This window comes from Clarias gariepinus, chromosome 26 (assembly GCF_024256425.1).
Source record: "Clarias gariepinus isolate MV-2021 ecotype Netherlands chromosome 26, CGAR_prim_01v2, whole genome shotgun sequence".
Taxonomy (NCBI): Eukaryota; Metazoa; Chordata; class Actinopteri; order Siluriformes; family Clariidae; genus Clarias; species Clarias gariepinus.
The window spans coordinates 8,791,540-8,817,787 of record NC_071125.1 but is presented as its reverse complement, the minus strand read 5'-3'; the positions used below and the strand labels follow the sequence as shown (position 1 = coordinate 8,817,787).

Below are 26,248 nucleotides of genomic sequence, written 5' to 3'. Positions count from 1 at the left end.
ACCTTTTTCCATTGCTCCAAAGAACAATCTTTATGCTCTCTATCGAACTGAATCCCTTTTTTTTCCAATTAGTCTCATAAACAACTTATTTTGCAGCCACACCGCTGTTTAGTCTCCGATCCTGAGAGTTCTTAGCTTATTGTGTTTATGGAAATGTCCTTACCTTCACTGGTAGATATAGGTGTGATTTCTACTGTCAGATTTCTAAAATGCAACTGGATCATTGTTGCCTTTGTTTTGACCATATTTCTATCATATTTCATGTTTCAGCACTATTCTTCCACATTTCAATCCAGTTTTAAACCCAGTTTCAGTAATTTTACCATTCCTCTTAATTGCTTTCCTTGCTTGATGCAGCTTTTCCATGATCAGGGTAACGATACGTCTTCCGGTATAATTATTTAAAGATATGAGAAGCAGCTCACTGCATCAGTTAGGGTTAATCATATGTATCCATTACTGTAATTATCCAATTATAGGCTCTAAACTGTTTGCTTATTTATATCCTGATTGTGACCCTGTTTTGGCTAGGCACTGCATCATCTTAATTACAAATAGAAAATCTGCAATTACATGAAAAATCCTAATTTTTTTTCTGGTTTTACAAATGTACAGTAATATACACCAATCAGGCATAACATTAACGTCACTGCCAGGTGAATTGATTAACATTAACAGTTATATACACCTGAATACTGGTGACAGGATCATGGGCAGCCATCAAGGGCTTTCTACGCCCACATGTTCCAGAAGCCATCCCACCCAGCCCCATCCCATAAAAAAAAACAGAAAAAAAAAAAAACAAAGGAGCTCAAACAATCGAAAAAAGCATATGACACTAGCCATGAGAGTGAAGCACCAGAACACCCAGTGCACCACAGCCTGCCATGCACGGGGCCCAGGAGGTAAAATGTTTAAGGTTGTTGATCCAGCCTCTATGTATCTATGGGATGCGCCGAACAAACAAGCATGATCTATGGAGGCCCCACCCTGCAACCCACAGCATTCAAACGTCCCGGTGCCAGGCACCACAGCACACCACCAGAGGTTCTTTGGAGCAATGGTTGACGGGCCAAAACCACCTCGGTGGCACAAGGGAAATCTAAAAACTAGGTTGTTTTAATGCTAATAGTGTTAATGTTATGACTAATCAGTTCAGTATTAAAGTTAGAGGGCATGAATGAAGGTAAGACTATGTTCATCAAACATAAGTGAAACTTGATAAATCTCATTTATTCCATTGAAAATTGCGTATCCCCAACTTGATACGTAAACTATGTGTACACACGGATGTTTAACGAGGCGGAGTTGGAATTTAAAATCGTACATCCCTGAAATTCCAAATCCACCCCTGTCTAGTGTTCTACATTCCTTATATATAAGAAATGCCAAATAATTATAGTTAGAAAAAGCTTTTTGGAAGGTTTTAAGATTAAATCAAAGCACATCTGGTCACCAGCATAGACCTTTATTAGTAAGATAACACAGGCCTATCTAAGCGAAATTAAAATTGAGTGATTAAACAAGAACCTTTATAAACATTACTCCAAGACTTGGCTATACCCTTGTGTGGTCTTAAAGATTTACCACCATGCGACCATCAACAGATATGATATTACACATGCTGTCAGTTCTCACATCAGTCTCATGAATGTAGAATTCATGCTGCTTCTTTTCGAGTTCTTTTACAAAATGAATCAAAATGGTAAAATATCACATGGTTGCCAGATTGCACATGTGAAAGGGCATTTGTGCAAGCAGGTGAGAGAACTCTCATGTTAATATTACTGTGTTCATACTCGAACAAATAGCAATTATGTTACCCCATGCCACTAACTTAGTCTCCCTGTGTGATGCACGTCCATTCACTGGAATTGTGTAAGTTTCTTTATTTATTTTTTGCCCTATTTGATGTCAACATTTAATAACATTTCTGTTGATTTCAAATCTAGGATAAAAAGGTATGTTTGCTATAACTATATATAACATTCAACATTCAATCTCAGCACACAGACCAGACGCAGGAATCAAACCCTCGACCCAGGAGGGTTTTATTTTTATTCTTACCTGAAGTCAATAAAAGAAAAAAAAAAAACGTTACCTTTGCATGTACAAAGTCTTTAATAAAAAACTATTTCCTAGGGAAAAAAACTTAGTGTTAACTAACTAATTAACTAACTAACTAACTAACTTATAAAGTGCTGACACTGGAAAGTCCTTCCATAAATAAATGAATTAATTAAATAAGCTTGGTTACTGTATATGTTGTATGTTGTTGAATAGCAATACTTTTTTTAGAACGAGATATATATATATATATATATATATATATATATATATATATATATATATATATATATATATATAATTACATATCCACAACAGAAATATATTAAAACAAGTACACTAATAAAAAAAATGTTTCTTGTTTTAAATTCTTGTTTGAATTACATCCCGCACTGTCATCAGAGAAAATTATCACCTTCTGACCTTCTATCACCTTCTGGTGGTGTAGCCACTGTCGTCTTGCACCTCCAGGGTCCAGGTTCGATTCCCAGCCAGGTTCGATTCCCGTCTCTGTGTGCATGGAGTTTGCATGTTCTCATCGTGCTTGGTGGGTTTCCTCCGGGTACTCCGGTTTCCTCCCACAGTCCAAAGACCTGCAGGTTAGGCTAATTGGCGTTTCCAAATTGCCTGTAGTGTGTAAATGTGTGTATGTGTATGTGCCCTGTGAGGGATTGGCACCCTGTCCAGGGTGCCCCCCGCCTCATGCTCGAAGTCTTCTGGGACATGCTATAAGTATCCAAGCCCTGCGACCCTGAATACAGGACAAAGCAGTATAGATGATAAGTTAGTGACCAGAACGCTACATATATATATAACACAAATCTAAATGGCTCACAGGACTATATTCACAATTCATTATTTGAAGTAGCAACTGTGGTGATATTGAAAGAAATTGAGCGTTAAATTTGTAACCGCATACATTTTTAAAGGGCTTTAAAACAGATTTATGCTTTCAATTTGTGTGTCTCCTGTGATCAGTTTCCTGCTGTTCTCTTTTGCATTATTTTTTATTTTTTTTTGGTCACACTTTTATCAGCAACATCTTTTGAGTGTCAGCACGGGGAGCTGAAACGCAGCCGGAGAGAGAGAGAGAGAGTGTGTGTGTGTGTGTGTGTGTGTGTGTGTGTGTGTGTGTGTGTGTGTGTGTGTGTGTGTGTGTGTGTGTGTGTGTGTGTGTGTGTGTGTGTGAATAAAAATCAATCCCTAAAGTAATTATTGTGGCTTCTAATTTTCAAAGCTCAATTTAATTAAGGGTTTTTCTAGCTCTCTGTGGCAGTCGTGTAGCCATGTTGTCATTGATTAATGTTGATTAATGTTGTAACTGTAAAATTCATTGTGCATGAGCTTGCACATTTCTATATGCCTATGAACAAGATCATATTCTCTCCCTCTCTTCCTCTCTCTCTTACTCACTCTCTCTCTCTCTGTGACTTAAACCCCTACGTACCAGGGAAGGTGGTAGTGCATTTCTGGTAGATTGGATCTGTCAGAAGTGTCACATTAAATATGCTGTTCTTAAGCCCAGACCAAATTTTATGGCCCTGCAAGATCATAAGTTGGCTGGTCAGTATCTTAAATTATGTAACCACTGAGTGATGCTCTCCCTGATCTCTTTCTTCTTTACTGCATCCCTGATTCACTGATTCACACTCGCCTACTCGTACCCTTTCTCCCTCTTCTTACAAATTGTAAAAGAATAAAAAAAAGGCATTAAAAATAATATTCACTGTATATGTCCATCATCTACTGCAAACTGAATATTTCCTATAGAGGAAACCACAAGCTAGTCTAATCAAGAGTGCCTGATTAATACATTTACAATCGATTTTTTTTACTGTTAAACTGTTAACAATTTTTGGCTGTATGTTTTATGGATGCATAAACATATATATGTTTCATTTATCAAATCAGTTTAATAGCACATCCTGCCATATATTTGTCTTCCCTTTAACTTCCTTGGTTATCAATAAAGGTAGACATTGTACCATGTGATCTTACATGCATATTGTTCACACACTATTTAAAGGGAAATTATTTTCAGAAAGCCACCCCTGGCTTCAAGGGCAGGTAAATACTTATGCAAGCCGAATAAATGTATATCCTCATCCCCTGTGTGAAACAGTTTCATCTCTAAGCAGTTCCTATAATGACAGACTTTTACATTCTATGTGTCCAAAGAAAAGATATCAAAGGTCTTTGCTCCCCTCCTGCTCCCTTCTTTTGCTCTCAGTGAACGAAACACTGTAATGCGCACACATTTATTATTGCTATGTACTGTTGGTACAATATCTTTAATTATACAATATACAGTAGTTACAATATCTTAAATATAGCCACTGTACAATGTCTCACAATATAGTTTCAATACCGTAAACTTTTGTTCAATAGCACCTATGCAATAACCCATTTTTAAACAATATTATATTATTACATTTGATTAAAAGTGTAATTAAAAAAAGTGTAATTATTGTATTGTTTTTTTTCTTTTTGATTTATAGACTGTGCTGTGTATAAATATTATTTTTTAAATATATAATTTATATTAAATATAACTTATCTTAAATTCTATAATATCATGACTATGGCATCATTTGAGTCTGTGATGCAAGTTTAAAAGTTTTTTTTTCGTGGGGAAATTTCTTAGGTCTTACACGGCTGCCTAAGTTACTTAATTTTCTATGTTCCATATTCATGGCATATACCTGCAGGTACTTCATGCTTTTTAAATTTATTTTAACTTAACGATATGGCCACCATTCTCAGTAGTTGGCAACTTATAAAATAGCTCTTGATCCAGCACATCTTTTAAATGCACATCCATTTTTTCAGTGGCAGGTTTTGGAGGAAAAAGCTGTGCTACTGTGATTATAAATGTGGAATTTACTTAAATTAAACATATACTTTGTGTGTGTGATTTAACTAGTAACTGGACAGTTGGACAGGTTAAGAAAAGCCTATTTTGTGGTATTTTCATTCTGCAGTCTGCCTTGTCTATGAGGACTCATAGTAATGCCTCCGTATTCAATCAGACTATATCATGTGTGACAATAACTGATTGAAAAGTGAATATGATGACACAAAGCCAAGGGATGTTCTGTGTAAGTCCCTAATAAAAACAGCCAACGGCATAAACATGAAAAGCATGACACATTAGATTCTTACATTAGTGGAGACACAGAAGCTGTTTCAGCTGCAGACAAGTCTTAATTCCTATTATCATTTTTTTCTGCATAAAGGTAATTCATAGGCTATATGCTTTATTAGGAATTAGGTTCAAAGAACCATCCACATAACAGAACAGCTTCACATAAGTTAATAATATCCTAACAAATAGAGTCCTGGCTGATGCCTTAGCTAAAACATCGTTAACTCCGATGGATTTGTGAACCACGACTGAAATGAAATATAGAACCGAAACTTTAGAGCAGCAGGCTCTCAAGATGAGTGGCAAGACAAGCAGTAAGTACCCAGGAAACTTATGGATTTCTGTTTGGAGGATTAGATTTAAATTTTTAAAGATGGTTGGTGTTGCAAAGTCTTTACTCCCATGTCCTAGAGAGTTTGAGCAACTTGAACTTTTTTGTTTTTAACCACTGAAGCAAAAGATATATCCGCATGGCAATTTGTTTGGGATTTAGAGTCTCTTCCCCTAAAGGGAGATAGGAGTCTAGTCATGCATGACTCACAGAAGCTGCTGGTTATGTTGCCTGGATGGCTCCAGAACAGACAAACTTTATTAAACAGACTTTATTTGTCCTAATAATGAGTGCAAGTTGCTTTAAATTCTTATTGGTACTACTGTATGTAGCCAAAAGGTTAAAAGAAAAAAAAAAGAGAGAGTTTCTGGGCAATCCTGTAAATGTTTTAAGTTTCTTTTTATGTCTCCGCTTGAGCTACAGTATCTAACTTTTCCAGGGCTGAAATTCATATATGGAAAAAAAAGCTTGTACACTATTTAGGGTGTAGAATCCCTTGTTTCACTCACCATGTAATGCATTTGTTCACAAGTTGGGTGAGGGATTTGAGATTCAGCCTTGTATTAAAAGTTTAGTGTTTGCTGCACAACTCTCAACTCTGAGCCTTAAACTCCAAACTTTAAACTCTGCCCATTGTTACTCTGGACCTCAAGCTAAGCTCCCTGTGTCCAATCAGGCTTTAGAGTGAATGAATTGTGAAAAAAAAATTTTGGCCTTGTCGCAATTTCTCATTGTGACAACACCCAATAATATTTCTCATTGTGACAACACCTCACATTAGCCGGTAAGGTTATGAACCTATCTGTGCATCGGCAGAAACTTGCTCTAATGTGAAATACCAGGAATAAAAGTCAAAACACAACATGGATGGTCCAATTCCGAATGAGCCAATCATTGTTTAATATAGCATAACATTGACAGAGGTGTTTTCTTGCTGAAAGTGCTTCCATAACCCGTTTTGAATGTGGGTTTTGGAAGGTAGCTGCTCTCCCCTTATACTGGTATTGTGGACCGCCACTGAATCTTTCAGTAGTACCCAGTTTCTGACTGTACCAGCCTACTTTCACCCATGCCTAATAAAGATTAAATGTAAAGAAATACAAAAAAATTAAAGATTCAGCACTCATAGTCATTGTTCCCTTTAAGATTAGCTAGTGATAAGTTGGTGGAATGCTCTGTTTGCTTCATTTACTTTAACAAAGCTTTACATTCTCAAGTCACTATGTATCAGTTGTTGTCATATATCCGAAATTTTCAAGTTTTACTTTTTCAACCCTGTGCATAGTATGTCGCTGACATCTTAAACAAACACATCTCTTTGTAAGTTTTTACTGAAGAAATGATGAGCCTTGAAGTCCTTGTCCAAGAAAATCTTTTGACCGGACAGAATGGAGAATTTGACAGCGCTATGATCTAATAACAGATGTAATATAAGGTTAATGTTGAAAAGTAACCGTGAATAAACTATAACAATGAATGGGATTTCTCTCTTTAGATGGCCACAGACGTGTTGGAGGGTCTTTTGGAGGAGGACGATGAGGTTGTACAGGTGAGTGAGTATATTTATTTAGATTTGATAATAATTCGATTTTTATTTGGAAAATTGTTTTAATAAAAGAAAACTGGTTAATACATTATTAGACCATACAGTATGGCCTTTGTGTTGTCTCTAGCTGATATTCTTGTGCATTTCGGCAAGCCTGCCTGTAACAATTCTGTATGTGTGAAAAGTGATTTTGACATTGCCTACTTCAGACTGCTAAATAAATAATTTATGTTTTGAGAACTGCTGGAACTGTGTGTGTGTGTGTGAAGGTATAACTTATGAGCTGTGGGAATTATCAGCACACCTACACGAGTGGATGTCAGCGCCACTGTCACGTCGATATACTGTAACAACGCTAAAATGACGCACCTTGTTTAAAGCAGATGGAACTCATGCATTTTATATTACTTACGCACCCACACACTGACATGTACAGCATTCACATTCTACAGAATAGCTGTATGTTTTTCCCTGCTTTAGGATTAATAATAAATGTTGAGAATGTATGTTTTTTTGATATGATGTGAGTGCCGTACTGCACACTTACAGCTATATTGAGTGGAAAAAAGTAAGTGATTTAGGTTATATGCTGCTGAAGCGTATAAAATAAAGTCTTGTAAAGCTCATTAAACCTAAGCTTGTTAGAACGTGGGCTTTCGCTGAATGATTTAGACACAGTTTTGCTTCGGCTCCTTTTTCAAGTTCATGCTAGATCTGATTTAAATCGGGTGAGAAGTTGTGTGCGAATCACATAGTACGAGAAGACGATGCTAATTAATAGGTTCTAATGGGTTCACTAAGCAGATGTCATGTCAGAATTTTTAATCGGACAATGTTGAATGTGAGCAATGTCACATTATGATACAAATATCATAAGCCTGAGTAGCACAGTAAGTTAATCATCTTTGCTAAGACCTGCAAGATGTGGCTGTTTGGCAAGTTCCTGACCCTCGTTCACAAGTTTTTATGGCTAATCAATAAAAGTTAGGTTATAAATACACCAGTGATGGTGATGGCACTAATTAAACATTCGCTACAATGTTTTCAGTGTCTGTTTATTTTGACCTCTACATTTCTTTTAACTTTCAAATTGAGCTTGTGGGTTAACTGGGAGTGTAGTGTAATGCTGCACTTTATCTAAGTGTGTTTAATACACTAAAAAGCTACATTTGTGTCTTAAGTGTCAGTAAATTTAGTGAGTTATGTTATGGTGTAAGGCAACACACTGAATGTAAGTTATATATTAAATAGGAAGTATATAGTTTATGTGATCTGGTGTTTTGAGGTTTTGTACAATGAGCGACATTCTGTATAAAAATGTCCTACTGCATCATGAAGTATTACTGTACATTCACTGACATACTGTACATCCACACATAATGTTATAAATCCTGTGGTGTGAAATTTGGTATCCTTGGAGCTTTTTTAAAGGCATAGTTCAGATTCCTTCAAGTCAATATTAAGCTGCATATACGTACATTACTGTAGGTCTTGGTCGTTATAAATTTCTCTGCTCTGTACCCCGACCATGAAGTTTGTCACCCGGAATGTGTGTACGATGTGGCCAAATTCCATAACTCACTTCCCCTGCAAAAAAATGCATTCCAAATGTTGAGCCTCATATGAAGCTTCTGCAGTCCCGCAGGAGTCCAATCAGGTTTTGGCAGCCATTCACTTTTTGGCACAACCCTGCAGAAATGTTGTCAGCAAAATACACTATAAATCATCTAGAACTTTAAAAGATACCATCTTGATTTAGCTCAGTGGGACTGCAGACATTTCTCTCTGTTTTTTTTTTTTTTTTGCTCAGACATACACCTTAAATCTAATGGTCAACTAAAATACATATTTATGTAGTAGCCTAATTTTAGGTAATAGTGATTAGGATTGGTGACAGTCAGGCACTGTACAGAATCGGGATCATACAGTGTATACATTTTCATTATAAGATAATGTATTACATGTCCACCTATGTCATAAGGTACTGAACAACGTATGCACCTGTGTTGTAAGGTATAATACTACTAGCGAAGTCTATCACGTGACGCCAGCCAACCGCATCATTTCAAACAGCTCGCTCACGCACCATTGGTGGCAGCAACACACTTGGAGGACAGCATTATCCTCTTTTTTTGCTGATGCCCCTGATTGGCTGTAGAGCCGATCACAAGTCTGCAGTGTAGCAGGTCGATATTCAAAATCTCATCAAATATGTGCAGGATAAACATATGTAAGGAATTGGAGGGAAAAAATGCCAGAATCTGAAAATATCTCACTAAGGAAACAGTGCTGATGTGTGTTTTTTAGCTAGGGTGCTTTTAATGCAAGTTGATGAATCACTCACTGCTTGCTGCACTAAATCGTTGTTACAAGTGTCACTTGTCTGTTGAGCACCACCCCCACCGAACTCCTGTTCTGCTTCATAAATGAGCTAGTGTTCTTGTCAGGCAAAGTTCTCTCCCAGGCTAGTGATTGATCTTGCTTTGTGGATCACTATGTGTGTGCAATATGTATACGGAGTAATAAAATCTGTGTCTGTGCTCTCCTATTAAAAACCACTGCTGTCCCCTCACATTGTCTATTCAATCACAAATATACTTTATGAATTCTTCTTTGAAGGCATGTCAGGTTTCCATATTATCAATCAGGCTATGAAAAATCAAATATGCAATATGTAACACATGAATGATTGCTTAAAAAAACATGTTAAATTAAGACTTGATTATTGGTCAACATACTGTATGTGCTAATTCTTATCATTGACATCTAAAATTTGAAACCAATTAAAGATTACAAACGAGGCAAATGGGGCACGGTATCCAGTGGTTGAGCTATTGGGTCCCCAGTGTTGCCAGGCAAGGTCCTTTACCCTCATCTACTCAGGTGCACTTAAACTAACAGCCCTGCCCTGTAAGAAGCTGCCAGATCTCACTAAGAGTAGGGAGTATGTTGCCCAATGTGCTCATGCATGTACAGCCATGGAAAAAAGTTTTAAAAAATTACACAAATAATAATTTTATAATAATAATAATACTTTTTAGATCCTTTTTTGAGATGTTACCATTGTATACAAAAATATATGAATACAAGCATTTAATGACTGTCAAAGGCTTTTAACAGTTACATTAATTTATGCAGAGAGTCAATATTTGCAGTCTTGATCATTCTTTTTCAAGCCCTTTGCAATCCATCCTGGCATGCTGTCAATCAGCTTCTGGTCCACATACTTATTGATGGCAGCCTATTCTTGGATAATCAGCTTGCCGTTTAATTTGTAGAAATCGACGGTTTTTGTTTGTCCACTTGCGTCTGGAGGATTGACCACATGTTCTCCATGGAATTAAGGTCTGGGGAGTTTCCTGGCCATGGACCCAAAATTTCGATGTTTTGTTTCCCGAAATGTGGTCCAAAAGTTGATTGACAGAATGCCAAGACGAATTGAAAATTTCTTGAAAAAGAAGGTTGCAAATATCGACTCTTTGCATAAACTTAATGTAATTGTCAACTAAAAACACTTGCCACTTGTAACATTCTCGTAATTATTCTTCAGTATACAATAGTACCATCTAACAGAAAGATTTAAAAACACTAAAGCAGCAGACAAAATTAATATTTGTGTCATTCTCAAAACTTGTGGCCACGGCTGTAGATTTAAACCCCCCCCCCCCCCCCCCCCCAAAAAAAAGGACAAATACTGTATGATCCCAATGGCCAATAAAAACTGACTTAATGGTCACTAAGTTTAAAAATTCTAACTACACCACTTCTAATTATTGTAAAATAAAATGATGAAATTCATTGTTAATTTAAGTTATGTTAAAGAAGTAACATTGTACAATACATTATTAAAGTAATACTAGAGTGATGCAGTTTAATTAAACAGCACTTTTATTTCATAATGATCTTGTATTATTCCGTTCTATACTGTATATTGTTCTGAATAAGGAATTCCTAAGAGAAGGTCAATCGATTAATTGGCGCACATTTATACACTAAAAGTAGCAGTTTTATTTTAGAATAAAATGATGAACATATTGGTGTATAGATAAATTCTTTGTGAAATTGATTGTTGGATGTTTTAATTGATGGAGTTGATTTTAATTAATCATTGTTTTAGTTGTTGGAGGAATTGAATGGACAGACAAGAAAACCAGATTAATGTTTTAATGTTATCTTCTTTGTTGGTAATGAGAAAAAAAAAAATCTAACTTTTTATAGTAGAGTCCAAGATCACTATACAGGTTGTTCCCTACTTACGAACGAGTTCAAATTTATAAGACAGATTTGTTCATAAGTCAGGGATAGACAAAACGTGTCTTGAACGCTTTTAACACAAATACAACAATACCAATCCGATTTACTAAATCTGTCCACTTTGGAAATGAAGGAAATTAATCTCAGTAAAATGATGCCTCTGCAAGGGGCCTCCGAGTGGCGCAGTGGTAAAGTGCTCGCCCTATCATCCAGAGATCGCTGGTTCGAACCCCAGAGGATGCTGTTTTCCTCACACACACGGAGGCGCAGAGAGAGCTGAATGGCCGAGCATTAATGGCCGACCACATTAATCGCGGCTCTACAGCATGCATGCCCTAATGCGCGTGTACACACACATACACATACACACACACTCACACACACACACACGTTTACGAGGGAAATTCCAGATGCCATTCTGTCAAAGTTTTTCATCGAATGGGACTGATTAGAATTATTCACCATCAGGACAGCTCTTTTCTATCATCGTGCTCCCGGACTAATTTATTGAAACCCGTGAGGCTGATTTATTTGTATTTATATTGTATGTGTGTACGTGTGTACCCCCATACGTATACACATACAATATACTGGACTTTAGACATTTTAGACATTCACTTACACATTAAAAATATTGTATATAATTGTAAATATTTTTATCTGGTGCACTGCAGTGTCTATTTTTGTAAAATACACGTGGGCTTCTTTCGGGAGGAAATCCGCAACTCGAATGTTTGTAAGTCAGGGACTCCCTGTTTAATTATATTTTGACAACTTACTAAAGTTTGTAAAAGCTAGAACATGGTATGGTAGATCTTTATTTAGGTGAGGGGGAAACCTTAAACAGGAGAAAAAAATATTTGCTGCTGTTATAATAATAGCAGTGGATTCATTAGTGAAAGGTCTTGCAGTTAAGCATTTTAAGCCTTTGCATAACACCAAATGACTTGGAAAAGTGCCAACTTTTATTTTAGCGGATCGGCAATGACAATGGCTCTCTGAGTATAATCTTCCACATCTAATTAACCATAACAAATGCTGTTTCTTCTCGATGTTGCACAGAATCTAAGTGCGGATAATCTTTGATGTTGTAGTTTATATCATTTTCATAAATTAAGCAAAGAAAATATTTATGAAAGCCCTATTGTATATGCTTGTTCATGTTTCACAGAAATAGTTCTGTATTCCAATTGCTAGAGGACATTTTCAAACCCATTGCTTGTTAACATTTGTTAAATATTTGTCACACTTCATACAATTTCTTTAACCCTTCAGGGAACAGTTCCTGCAAGACTGTTTTTTTATTTTTTTTATTTTACTACTCTATGCACATTACACAAAGCCATAACAATATAATCACTTAGGCGTCACATTCCCATTGTGTCACTGGAGGTGGTCTGGCATGGCTCTGCGAACCTCTGCTGGTGTGCTGTGGTGTCTGGCACGAGAATGTTGGCAGTGGCTCCTTTGGGTGCTGTAGGTTGTGGGGTGGGGAATCTATGGATTGGATTTGTTTGTCCAGTGCATCTTATGGTTGCTCAATCAGATTGGGATCTGGGGAATTTAAGGTTGGGTGGAGTCAACAGCGGGTGCCCATGATCCTATCACCAGGTTGTTGGTGTATATTTGGTGATCAGCGTTGGTGTTGATATTGTGGCTGATTAGTTTAATGCCTATTCAAGATGGACTCTAAAACATTCTCTTACTGCATAACTGAGAAAGAACCCACCCAATGTCATTCTCTGAAGATCATCAGAACTTGATGTAATATGGAATTGCTTCAGTTTTAACAGCAAGCCTGTGAATTGGTTACTTTCCAATCTTTAAATAGTGTATGATTTTTATTAATCATATTCTTACAGAAAACTTCCATGTGTTTAGCCATAGACTTTGTGGAGCATCTACCATGTGTTAATTAGCTACAGATATACACTAGTTATTGCTGAAATGATACGTGTTTTAGCCCTTAAACACATGTTCATATCTACAGCGCATGTTGTACATGCATCATGATAATATGAGAAAACTCAATGAAGTATAGGACTATTTTTTTTTTTATTATAAACCTGGCTCATTGTATCAGAACTTTTGATTTTTTTTGATTGTTCTTTATTCCTTAGGTGTGGTATTTGTTAGGATGGTTGTACTATCTTCAACTGGACAAGCCCGGTTCTGCAGAAGACTCAGAAACCTTGAAAAGATCTGCCAGAATCTACCTTACCAAAGCAAAAAAGGTAATACTTCCTACACACAAATATCTGAGATCATCATTTTTTTTTTTACACACAGGCACACACTCCTTGGCCTTGCTTCAATTTTTTTTTCTTGCAGTGGTGAAATTTTTCTTATGCCGCTGGCAGTTGAGAGGCACAGAAACGTGTAATGAAAATAAAAAGTTGGGGTGATAGAGAAAAGCCAAGTAAGAGTTTTAAGGGAGAGGTACATGGGGGAATGGCTGGTTTATTATTGTTTTTTTGTTTTTTTAATCCTCTGTCTTTTCAACTCCTATAATGGATGTTTGATGTAATTAAAATTCGGGTTCTTGTGAAGACACGATATGGAGTCTTCTGTAAAATTTTCTAGGTTATTTGTGTTTTTTTTGTTTTTCTGTTGCTTCGACTACCTCATGTCATCTGTTTCTGTATGAATGCTCTGTCCTTTGCTTCATCACCCTTGTCTTATCCAATTTGTCTTTCTGAAGGAGGTTTCCTTTTTTCCATCCTTGAGCCCTACAGGATGAATCATTGGCACATACACAGTCTTTCTTTGTCCATCTTTATCAGTGCATTCAACTAGACTCCTTTCTTTTCAGCCTTTCGAAGTGACCCATGACTTCTCTGGAAGGCATGATTCATTTATTATGTTAGAAAAATAGAACATCCCTGATAAACTATGCCAAAACACTGTTTATCATTCAGGCTCATAAGCTAGAATTGACTTGAACTCATGACCTACAAGGAGGGTTACAAACAAAGGGCCTAATGCCAAAAGTCTTTGCAAAGTAAGCCAGCATTCAGTAAACATTTCCCCAAAAACAAAATACTACTGTAACACAATGATACTATAGTGTGTACAGCTAAGTTTAGTTTTGCTCATGTTTCTCAAGTAGAATTTATAATGCATAAGGTTGGGTTTTTTTTATTAAATAGATTCCATAATATTAATGTTTTTTATTAAGTGATCATATACACTACCTGGTCGAAAAAGGTCACCATTTCAGGAGGGTCTAACTGCTAGAAAGAACATTTCCAAATGCACACTATGTGATGGATTTACAGGATTGGGACTAAACAACTATGTGTCCATAAGAAATTGTTATTGAAACTGATACGAAAAAAGACTCCAGTGTACTGATGAGCCTAAAAATTGGGCTTTGAACCAATGGAAAAAGGTCAGATTGACTCTATTCCTGAATCATGGGTGCATCAGGGTAAGAAATGAGGCATATGAAGCAATGAACACTTAATGCATAGTGCTTACTGCATAACACTGGGGACATTGTTATGATCTAGGTTGCTTGAGTTGGCCATGTCTAGGCTCAGCAATGTTATGTGGCAATAAAATGAAATCAGCTGATAACCTGACTATGCTAAATGACCAGGTTATCACATCAGTGGAGCAATGGAGTTTTTCTTCCCGGGTGGCACAGGCATATTTCAGGACAGTAGGGAAAATAATAATTTGATCCCCTGTAGATTTTGCAAGTTTATAATTTTCATCATAGGTTTATTTTAAAGGATAGACACTAAATATCAAGCAGAAATCCAGAAAAAACACCTCCTCTAAATGATCTAAAATGAGTTGCATTTCAGTGCATTTCAGTATTTGTATACAGTTGTGCTCAAACGTTGTATATCCTGAAAGAAATGGGCGCCATTTATCTGGAAAATATGACTGATAATGCAAAATATATATATATATATTTTTATTTTAGGATCATGGTCACATGAAGTCATTAATTATCACAGTTGTTTAACTCTTTTTTAAAACCCAATGATAACCAAAATCACTCAATCAACCATGATCAAAAGTTTACATATTCTTAAATGTTTGGCAACATTATAAACACATAAGTTAATACTCAGGTTTAAATGGCTATTAAAGGGAAGTTTCTATAACTGTAATTATAATAAGTGTCTGTGCATAAATAGTCAGTTAGATTCTCAGTTCATGAGGTGATGCACTGACTTGGTTAAATACTGCACCATGGGGAAGACAAAATAACTGCCAATGGACCTGTGTAATAAGGTAGTTAAACTTTTTAGTTGGAAAGGATATAAAAAGATATCTCAACACTTGCAAATGTCAGTCAGTACTGTTCAAACTCTGATAAAGAGATGATACTGTTGATACTAAGCCACGGTCAAGTAGTCCAAGAAAGATTTCACCTACTACTGCCAGGATTGGCAGGTTCAGAACTGAACAAATTTCGGGAGGAAATGGAAAAAAGTGGTGCTGATGTTTCAAGGGGCACAATAAGGAGGTACCTGAACACAAATTTACCTGCATGGTTGAGTTGCCAGCAGAAAGCTATTACTGTGCCCATGCCACAAAATGCCTGCTTGCAGAATGCCAGACAACACCTTGACAAGCCTCAGAACCTCTGGAGCAGAGGTACTGTATTTGAAGTGAAGAGACCAAAAACAAACTTTTTGTTCGGAGAGTCAACAAGGCCAACAGTGAAAAGTACCCAATCCCCACCCTAAAGCATGGTGGTGGATTTGGGCTCTAGTAGCACAGGGAAGTTAGTCAAAATTGATGGCAAGATGAATCCAGCTAGGTATCAGAACATACTGGCAGACAATTTGTATTCTACAGCATGGAAGCTGCCCATGGGATGCTCCAACATGACAATGATCCGAAGCACAAGGGCATGTTGACCATCCAATGTCTACAGCAAAAAAAGGTGAAGGTTCTTGAGTGGCCATCACAGACTCCTGACCTCAATATCATTGAGACGCTTTGTTGAGATCTCAAACATGCAGTCCATGCAAGACAACCAAACAATTTACAGGAACTGGCGGCATTTTGCCAAAAAGAATAGGCAGCTACTGTATACCACCTGAGAAAATTAAGGACCTTACAATTATTACAAAAGACTGCATTTATAAAGGGGACAATACACGATATTAAGAACAATTGGTATACAATCTTTTGAACATGGTTTATTTTCTTATTTTAATCGTCATGTTTTGTTTGATGATTGTGCCATTCTGTTATGCTTTACATACGAACTTGCATCCTATGAGAAATAAAATAAAGTAGGTTTGCCTTCTCATCCATTTTTTTTTAAAAATGGTTCACATCTTGCAAATTCTCCCAAGGTATGCAAACTTTTGAGCACAACTGTTTATTGTAAGATCTTTTGCTCACCTCGAACCACAGACACACAGACACTAGACCAGGTCTTACGGGAAAAGGGTAATTTTTTAGAAAAGGTCAAAGGAATGGGTTTGAGGAGGGAGGGAGGAAAGAAGAGGAGACTAGGAGTGATGTGCATGTGCAGATCCAGTGGCAGTGCCCAGCTAGCAGGTTGGCACTTGGCTGGCAAACAAAAGTGGTGGCAGAGTGGCAAAAAAGGGGCTTGCAAAATAGCGGTACTTACAGATTCCTTGACAGCATCTTCAACAGTCACAGACAGTCTGCCCTGCCCATCCCTTTTTCGGTGTCAGAAAACAATAGCTCCTCCCATTATTCGTTTTGCATCTCTGGAATCATGCATTATTTTGTGAGTGGCATTTTCTACACTGGCTTACACTTCTAAGCCTGAATAGTTCTTCCCTCCAAAAATTATTTAACCCAATTAAACAGGTTCCCTCCCATTTCCATCATGTGCATTTTGATTAGCAATCACTCTTACCACCTAATTTTTTCTTCTTCTTTGTTGTATAATGGCGGTTACAATCCAGTTGGTTACATTACCACCAACTGCAGGTCTCATGCTCTCTCATCTTTCCCGCCTCGATTTTCCAGACCAGCGTTTCTTTAAAAAACGTCTAATGTTTCCTTCCCTGATCTTGTCTTTTTTTGTTTTGTGTCTTGAACTCTTCGTCTGCTTTATCTGGCACTCCCACACACTTTTGCTTCTTGACACATTTTCTCTTAGTACCACTCTACCACTCATTGGTTGGAGTTATGTAAGTTGCATCACCGCCACCTATAAAGCTCTCTCTCTCGCTCTCTCCTTAGCTTCCCTTTAAAAATTGCTTCCTTCCCTGATCAGTGATTTACCGTTCTAAAGGACTTTAACATCTGGGTTATCTGGAACCAGAATATTTTGCACGATTTTGCATGTTATCCATAGGCGTTTCATGTGTGGGTGTCTGGTATCTCAGTAAAGTGCAGCGCAAAATGGCACATAAATTTTCACCAGGTCGCAGCCAGAATATTGTTACTACATGACTATTGTTACATTCAGCAAGGATCTTTGACACGCTTCCAATATGGCATAAAAGTTGATAATTTTTTTAATTCTGCCTATTTTTTTATTATATATCAAAAATTTGACCTTCAATACATTGAAGGTTAGAAGCAAAAAGTAACAGGAGCCTTTTGTAGGTGTAAATTGGTTTTACACCTTTATTCTTAAGAAATGTTATCACGGGTTTTCTTGGACGTGTTCTATATTAATTATATATAGGGTTAAAAGTAGATAAAACTAAAAATGTTAACTTGTCAAAGGACAGTTTTTAATAAATATATATATTTTATATTCTATTTGGTTTTAATATTTTTTTTATTATTTGAACAGGGAAGTAAAACATCTCTGAAAACACTTACTGTATGTTAAGCGCTACAGTAATTTCATAGTTAAGCAAATCATACACTCTCTTATTAAATGATAATAAGTTAAAGAAAGAGGTGGTTAGGAATAGAATCTACCACTGTTAAAGATATTACATAAGCGATATCAAAAGTGGCATCACTGCACATTGAAGCTTAAGGCCTATGGGGACAGCCAAAAAAGCCCAAAATTGTTTATTTTAAACACACTGGTAATTACCAAAAAACTTAATAAATCCCGCCATCTTTAACAATGCTTTGGTAATGCTCTTAAGTAAATTATGGCACTTTTACTTTCTTATAAAATATCTGTAGTAATAATAGTACTAATTATGATTATTATTATTATTGTATGCTGGAATGAATAATGTTCATTGCATAACTTTTTACAGGGTTTTTTTGCCGATATGATATGAAATAGCCTATTTTTTTCCAAGCATAACAGTACTTAATAATCACCCTGTGAAGCAATATAGTAAAAATTATAATTTTGTGCATAATAATGTCACTAATGCTGATGTGTGATTTAGTCACTGGCTGATGTCAATATTACAGTAGGCTCTTCGTCTCTCTCTTATTCTCACTCCCTCACTCCCTTCCTCTTTTTCTTTTCCTTTGTTTCACCCATACGGATTCTATATCTCACCTTGTCTTTGTACCTTCTCTTCCTGTTTCCACATTTTTCTATTGCTACTTTCTTTTCTCCGTTACAGTCTGTGGCTTCAGGCGCAGTTCTGATTCAACTTCAGTTGCTATTCGCCATTGATTTTCTGCCTCTCGTCCGACACTGACTTTGAAGTCTCTTTTTTCTCTCCATGTATCGCTTGCTCTCTGGGCAAACAGAAAAATTTGTTGACCTAACTGTTGTGAAATGTTCTGTAAGTGTGCATGTTGAAAGACGGGATGCAGGATGTGTTTGTGCATTTGAGTCTACTTTTGTAAACTTTGTACTAACACGCATATCAAGGTCAGTCTTCTTCTAATGTCTTTGACACGGACAGAATGTGGTGTTATGTGTTAGACTTTGAGTGAGTAAGAAATGAAAATCTACATAAAGCATGAAGATAAAATAAGCTTTAAATGATTTGGTAATATAAATATGGAAAGATTAGCCATAACATGAACACCATATATGATTAACACATAAAAATTATTATACGATTATTGCTTATATTCCAGTAAACTGGTGTTCTTGTTAGCTAAGTCAAGAGCTCTTTCCTGTGGTTCCCAGGCCATTTTCATTTCCGGGAAAACGAAAGAGCAGATGAATTGCCTTAAGAAGCACCTAAATTATAATTTTTTTTTTCTTTTCTTTCATTTTTGTGAAGCTGCTTTGAGACAATGACCATTGTTAAAAGCGCTATATAAATAAAATTGGATTGAAGTTATATCCCAGTAAACTGGTGATAGGATATCTTTGCAGTACTTTGCTTGTAGGTATGTGCTTTTTGAGCCTTAGATTCCTGGAGTTTAACAAAATGTGGGTTTCTGCTGTGTGGTGTTTTGTGCTTATTCAAATGCTTTCATGCTATCACCACTGTAAAGAGTGATTTACTATATAGCCTTCCCGCCAGCTCAAACCAGACAGGCCATTCCCTTTTTTTCTCTCTCATCATTAAGGCATTTCTGCCTACGGAGCTCCCACTTACTGGAACTTTTTTTTCTTTGCAAAAGAAAAAAGTTAATTTGAGGAAAATCCCAGGAAATCATCTGTCACTGAAATATTCAAACCAAGCTTATCAGAAATGACTGTAACGATTGTAAGGCTAAAATAAGTGCAACGGTGGAATTCAACGTGGACCAACTGTGACGCAATCACAAGTATGCATCACCTCACAGTCACTTCTTGGGAAAAGTACAGACACATAGCACAAGCACCATCTGTGCCATTCCTCAGAGTCTCTACCAGTAATTATGAGGTAACAATATAGGGTCAGTGTATAAAAACCTGCATGTAAGTCAAGAGACTGCAGTCAGTAACACGCGAGACAGGGACGTGCATCGGCTGCTGGTCATCTCAGGGACACTGATGGTATGATAATACTGCTTTTTACTTATACCTTATACTAACCAGAAGGAAATCTGTATGATATTATGTGTTGCACTGCTGCTTTGTGTTGCACTCAGATTTTACTGATCATTGCATTAATGTGAAGGTGTACAGATGTTTCTGTTAAAAGAGAAATAAAAAAATTTGCACACTTGATAAACATGTTGCTTGTCCTTTTAGGTTTTTGCTACTTAAATTAAGAATTTCTTTCCGCTTTTCCTTAGTGAAAGCAGTCTCATAAGAGTTGTAAACAGTAGTGTTCATTTTGTCTGCTATTTTCAACTTTAGTCTTCGTCTTAGTCCCGGGATAAATGTCCCTGGTAGTTTTTATCATATCTATTCAATTTTATCCTATTTTTGTTTTGTCAAGTTTTAGTCAACTAAAAGTTTGGACATTTTAGTGTAGTTTTAGTCAGAGGAACTAATAAGTATTTTCGTTTAGTTTTAATGAAAACATAACATTTTAGCAATACCATTATTATAATTAACCCTACAGTCAATCTAGTCTAGCCAAAACCTTTTCTTATTTTTAAAGTTTTTTTCAAAATAATTATCTGCTGCATGTCCATATTTTTTTTTACCTACAAAACAATAGAAGCAGTATGGACAGTATTTTAAAATGAAATAAAATAAATGAATTTACACACTTGGACTGTTGTATAGGTCACAATCATTTGCTAACCTATTAGATTAATGTGTTTGGCATCGGTTTAACTATAAAATAAAATATGTAGTAACATATTGTAACATGATTACCACAAAGAGGCTATAAACCTGGGTAAATATTATGGTATGCCTTGATGTGTCTCTTCAGGTTTTCAGCCTTTTTTCTCCAGGTTAAAATGAAGAAAATGTACGAGGCGGCGTATGCGGCTTTAATCAAACTTTACTCATGCACACACACACACAAAACACTGGCATACACATATATAAAACAGTCATACTTACTTAATAATAATACCATACTTTTTAATTAACTACAACTACAAAGAACTGAAAATGATTTCAGAATGCCACATAGCCCAGGAGGTACAGAAAACCATACTGATGGGACATGCATACGTTCTTTGAAACATGCTGGGCTAAAACCTAATGTCCTCTATTCGGTCCCCTGTACCCACCAGCAAACACAGGGTATAATAATGGTAACGGTACTAACAATCATCATTTTCATCATCTTCATCATCTTCTTCTCAGTCTTCAGTCCAATGTTTCCTGAATAGAATATATTATGTAGTAGAAGTTTGTCCACATCAATAGGAGGCATTCTCTGCAGGAGGTTTAAGTGCAAACACATTTGTGAAAGAAAGAACAGGGAAAGAGGATTAATCCATGTTATCAGTTTAGCTTAGAGGAAGAGATAGCGTATGTGTGCGCATTTGTACATGCCGTGTGAACATTAAGGTCAGTTTTGGATCAAGCATCTCTTGCCAAGTAGTCGATCAGAAGAGGAGAGAGAGCATGAGATAAAGAGCTGCTGAGAGTCAGAGATAAAAGCTTGGAGATGGTGATTAAAGAAAGAGACAAGTCAGGGACGAGTCATAGATCATAATCTAAACGATCTAAGCATAGAGAAAAGAGAAAGAAGAGAAAAACGACATGGCAAAATTCTATTCATCTCATCTCATACCTATATGTTGCAATCTGATTTGTATAAAAAAAAAAGTGGGGGGTTTAAGAAATTTAAGATGTGTCGGACATAGTATAGCCATTATGCTACAGCTGTGTTTATTACAGTGTCATGGTAAAACAGTAAACATTGTTACACTGGTTACAAAATTGAAAAGTTAACATAATTGTTTAACCCTGCGTTACCCAGAGGGTTTAGTGAAGCAGAGGCCTCAGGATTGTGGTATTTTGTTTTTTTATTATGTTATTATGAGAAAGATCAATTTTAACCACTATGAAGTCACTTTATAGTGACTTAATTTTTTATAGTGTTTACATTTTTTTGCGCACTGTGTGGCCAAAAACATTGCACACGTTCATATTCTGTTGACCCGCCTTTAACTTTGATGACGGTGCACATTGATGTTTTATAGTGTCACACACTATTTATATCCAGAGGTGCATTAATATTTGGCCAAGATCTTACATTGATAAAGGGAGAGTAAGTTGTTTCTCGTTTCTTTATCAACATATCCCATTGTTATGGAAAATGTTACTGTGTTTCATAAGTTTTCAATAATTTTAAGAAGGGATGCACCATAAGCAATAGTGGCCACTGTTATGTGGCAATAAAATTGGAGGCCACCTGAATTAGACGCCACAGTGACGGAGGATCTCATCCCTGAGTTGGTTGTTGTGTGTGATGTCCACATCAAGTAGGGCAAAGTATTCTTATGGAGAACCTGGGCTCAATTCTATCTTGGAGAAACCCTCACAATGAGTGAGGTGGGCCTGAATGTCATCATCTCAAGTATGCTTGGGGATAAAACGTTGGGCATCATGTCATTTTTAAACATTTTATTTAGATTTTTTTCAGGCACTATTTATATCCAGAGGTGCATTAATATTTGGCCAAGATCTTACATTGATAAAGGGAGAGTAAGTTGTTTCTTGTTTCTTTATCAATATATCCCATTGTTATGGAAAATGTTACCGTGTTTCATAAGTTTTCAATAATTTTAAGAAGGGATGCACCATAAGCAATAGTGGCCACTGTTATGTGGCAATAAAATTGGAGGCCACCTGAATTAGACGCCACAGTGACGCAGGATCTCATCCCTGAGTTGGTTGTTGTGTGTGATGTCAACATCAAGTAGGGCAAAGTATTCTTATGGAGAACCTGGGCTTAATTCTATCTTGGAGAAACCCTCACAACGATTGAGGTGGGCCTGGATGTCATCATCTCAAGTATGCTTGGGGATAAAACGTTGGGCATCATGTCATTTTTAAACATTTTATTTAGATTTTTTTCAGGCTGCTTATATTCTATAAATATTTGGTATGCATTGATTTAATAAATTTTTTGTGATCTTGGGTAGATGAATCATATTGGATCTGGCTTCTCTTTCTCTCTTTCGCTCCCTCACTCTCTTTCTCTCTCTGCTTATTTATTTACCAGTAAATGTCACTAAATGTTGCTTTCTGATTTCTATTAACCTCTGTGTTCAGCTTAATACGAGGTGTGATAAAAGATTTTTGAAGTCAGCTAAACCTTTTAATCATGCCAAAGCACATACTGTATAAACACAATCTGTTTGAAAATTTGTAAAATGTGCATATGTGTGGGCTGTCTGTCTATGCAGATAATTCCACACATAAAATGCACAGTTGGAGCCTTTATGATCTTTTAAATTTCTTTTGGCCCCAAGCCTTTCTCTCACTGTGTGTGTGTCTGTGTGTGTGTGTCTGTGTGTGCGTGTGTGTGTGTCTGTGTGTGTCTGTGTGTGTGTGTGTGTGTGTGTGTGTGTGTGTGTGTGTGTGTGTGTGTTTGTGTTTGTGTGTGTTTGTGTGTGTTTTTGTGTGTGTTGAGGATCAATAATAAAACTAATAAATATGAAACTAAAGCTAAAGACTGTGTATACAGATAAAGGTCAAGAGCATTATGTTAAAAAGGTAATGTTTACATCAAATATGGGGTAAATAAAGGGGTAAAAATGTGATCTCAGTGACTTTGACCATAGTGTGGTTGTTGGTAACAGATTTTCTGATTTAATGGTTATAAACCCCTGGGATCACACACAATAGTGTCTAAAGTTTATACAAAATAGTGCAAAAAAACTAGTGGAATTTTGTTAAACTTACTACTCTTTACAACCATGTGAGCATCTCTGAACACACTCAATGTTGTTAGGCAGCAAGAGACTACTTTTTGGGTTTACAGTGTTCATCTGTCTAATTTTCTGTGTGTGTGTGTGTGTGTGTGTGTGTGTGTGTGTGTGTGGAGAGAGAGAGAGAGAGTGATATGACTTGGGTGTTCAAAGTAGCTTCAGTCTGGCAGACTCAAAGCCCTATCCATTACTTAATCTCGGTAATGAGAGATGCTGCAACTGTTGCCTCACTGTCTGCAGGTTCTAATGATTGATCACCCAAGAGTATGTTTATGCTCGTTTTATTACTCTGCAGTCTGGCACTACGATTCATCATTGGAGTGTATGAATCACGTGTTTGATCTTAAAGGCTAATTGGTTGTAAACTCTTTAAGCTAGCTGTCTACCTGTTTTTGTATGTATTTTCTTTCTTGTAGTGATGATTTTCTTTCTCTCTCAACTCTCAACATTTTATGCAAAACTAATAAACTAAAGTTGTCTGTGGCATTATACAGTATCGTGCAAGTCTTGAGCCACCTCTGGTGTATACATATTTTGCTTCCAAAGAGACCGAGTTTCTTGTATTTTTTATTTTTTTTGGCTCCCATTTTTGCCGTGTTTTTGGTTTTCAGTTTAATCCCTGTACTGTACCTGACCTGTTTCATAGGAATGTTTTTTTTTGCTTGTTACGCCACACAGTGACCTATGAGTCATTCAAGCATAATAAAGCATCTAACATAAGGAAGGCATGAACTACTGTAGTGAGAAACAGGTGCAGACAAGAGGAGAAATGAGGTTGCTCCTGAAGTTATTACTTTGCAGGCTTTCACAGTAAAATATTTGTTCCCATTTCCTTTCATTTAATCTACATCATTTAATATGGAGAAATGAGGGGTTGCTTAAGACTTTTGCATAATACTAGTATGTTCTGCAGGAATTGCTGTTTTTATCACACACTTCTGAGGTTTTAAGACACACTAGGGGAAATTAATTCTCCCTTTCTTCTGACAGGGACTGTGTCAGTTGATAAATAATTTGCAGTTAATAATGACCCAAATGCATTTTTGTTTGGAAAGTAGGAGCTAATTTTTCAAATCTTTTTCATTTTTCAACTTACCAAGAGAGTCAAGGAGATAAAGGGAAACAAAAATCATATAATGGTTTCATTATTGACTAATCATTGTGCCCTAGGAGCACTGTCATAGGCTAGGACTAGCACTATACAGTAATTATGTTACATCAATATTAATGAGACAATTTGCACTGATATCAAATCAATACCAGGTTCTTCTGCCTGTTCAGCTCCCGATGAAAGATGTTTATCCTATCAGAATCATCCCTTAATTTGTTACTTGTATGTCCTTATGCCTCTAACCATCTCTTTATATGTGTTTCAGTTCTACATAAAGATGCATTGTGAGGACGTGCCCATGTTGGAGCACACTGAGCTGCTGTTAGGAGAACTTGGAGGTGATTTGACTGCTGCTGATGATGATGGTGATTCGTTTGCTGCCTCTGTTGATGATATTGAGGACGACTTTATTCCGACCAGTGAGGACGAGGAGGAAGAGGAGGAGGATGGCATGGAGCACTGAATCTGTTTAAATCTGTAAATTGTCTCCATTGCCCTACTGTATATGGCTCTGTTCCATTTCTTCTTAGTACTTTTTGTTTTTTTTTATCCTAGTTTTGGACACAATTTTGTTAAAATTTCTCACGTATGCAAAGGATAACAAACACAAAGAAAACAAAAGACAATAAGGATGTAATCCAACATTGCCAAAGCTGTCAAGAAATTTAGTTTGAGTAATTATAACAATTCAGTTAAACATTACAAAAATGGGATGAATAGAATGAAGTTTGTTAAATACATGTGACCCTTCTGCTCTACTTAAACCATTACGTTAATAATCCTTTTGTAATCATAATTACACACATTTTCATGGTTTCCTGTGTGTAATGAGTTAGAAATGCCATCAGGGATTAAAAATGCCTTTTTAAATCAAATGCTATCCTGATCTTATTCTTTTTAGAGGTATGTATTATGCTAATAATAACAGCCTCAGATGCTGTTAAATATGTATATCATTGGTACAAGCTTTTATCTGATGACACTTGATACATCCGTATCCTTAAACAAAATAGCAAGGATTAAAGAAATAGCAAGGAAAATGCATATTGGCTGATTAATGAATCACTTCTTCATGATCATGTTGGAGTGCAGGCAGAAGAAAAAAGTAAAAAGAAGAAAAAAAAGCTTAAAATCACTAATGAGCAAACCAGAGAGACAGGGCAAGAATTACATGAGAAGGAAGCC

General features: G+C 36.5%; 1 protein-coding gene across 1 annotated transcript in view; it reads left to right on the top strand.

Moving 5' to 3' along the window:
• si:dkey-12j5.1 (uncharacterized) overlaps positions 1-25,938 on the top strand; it is an 86,736-nt gene extending 60,798 nt beyond the window's left edge. Inside the window, exons 9-11 of the mRNA XM_053487484.1 lie at positions 7,039-7,092; positions 13,464-13,577; positions 25,329-25,938. Of these exons, the coding sequence (XP_053343459.1) occupies positions 7,039-7,092; positions 13,464-13,577; positions 25,329-25,526 (366 nt within the window). The 3' untranslated portion in view covers positions 25,527-25,938. The remainder of the gene's footprint in view (positions 1-7,038; positions 7,093-13,463; positions 13,578-25,328) is intronic.
• Positions 25,939-26,248: the final 310 nt, after the last annotated feature.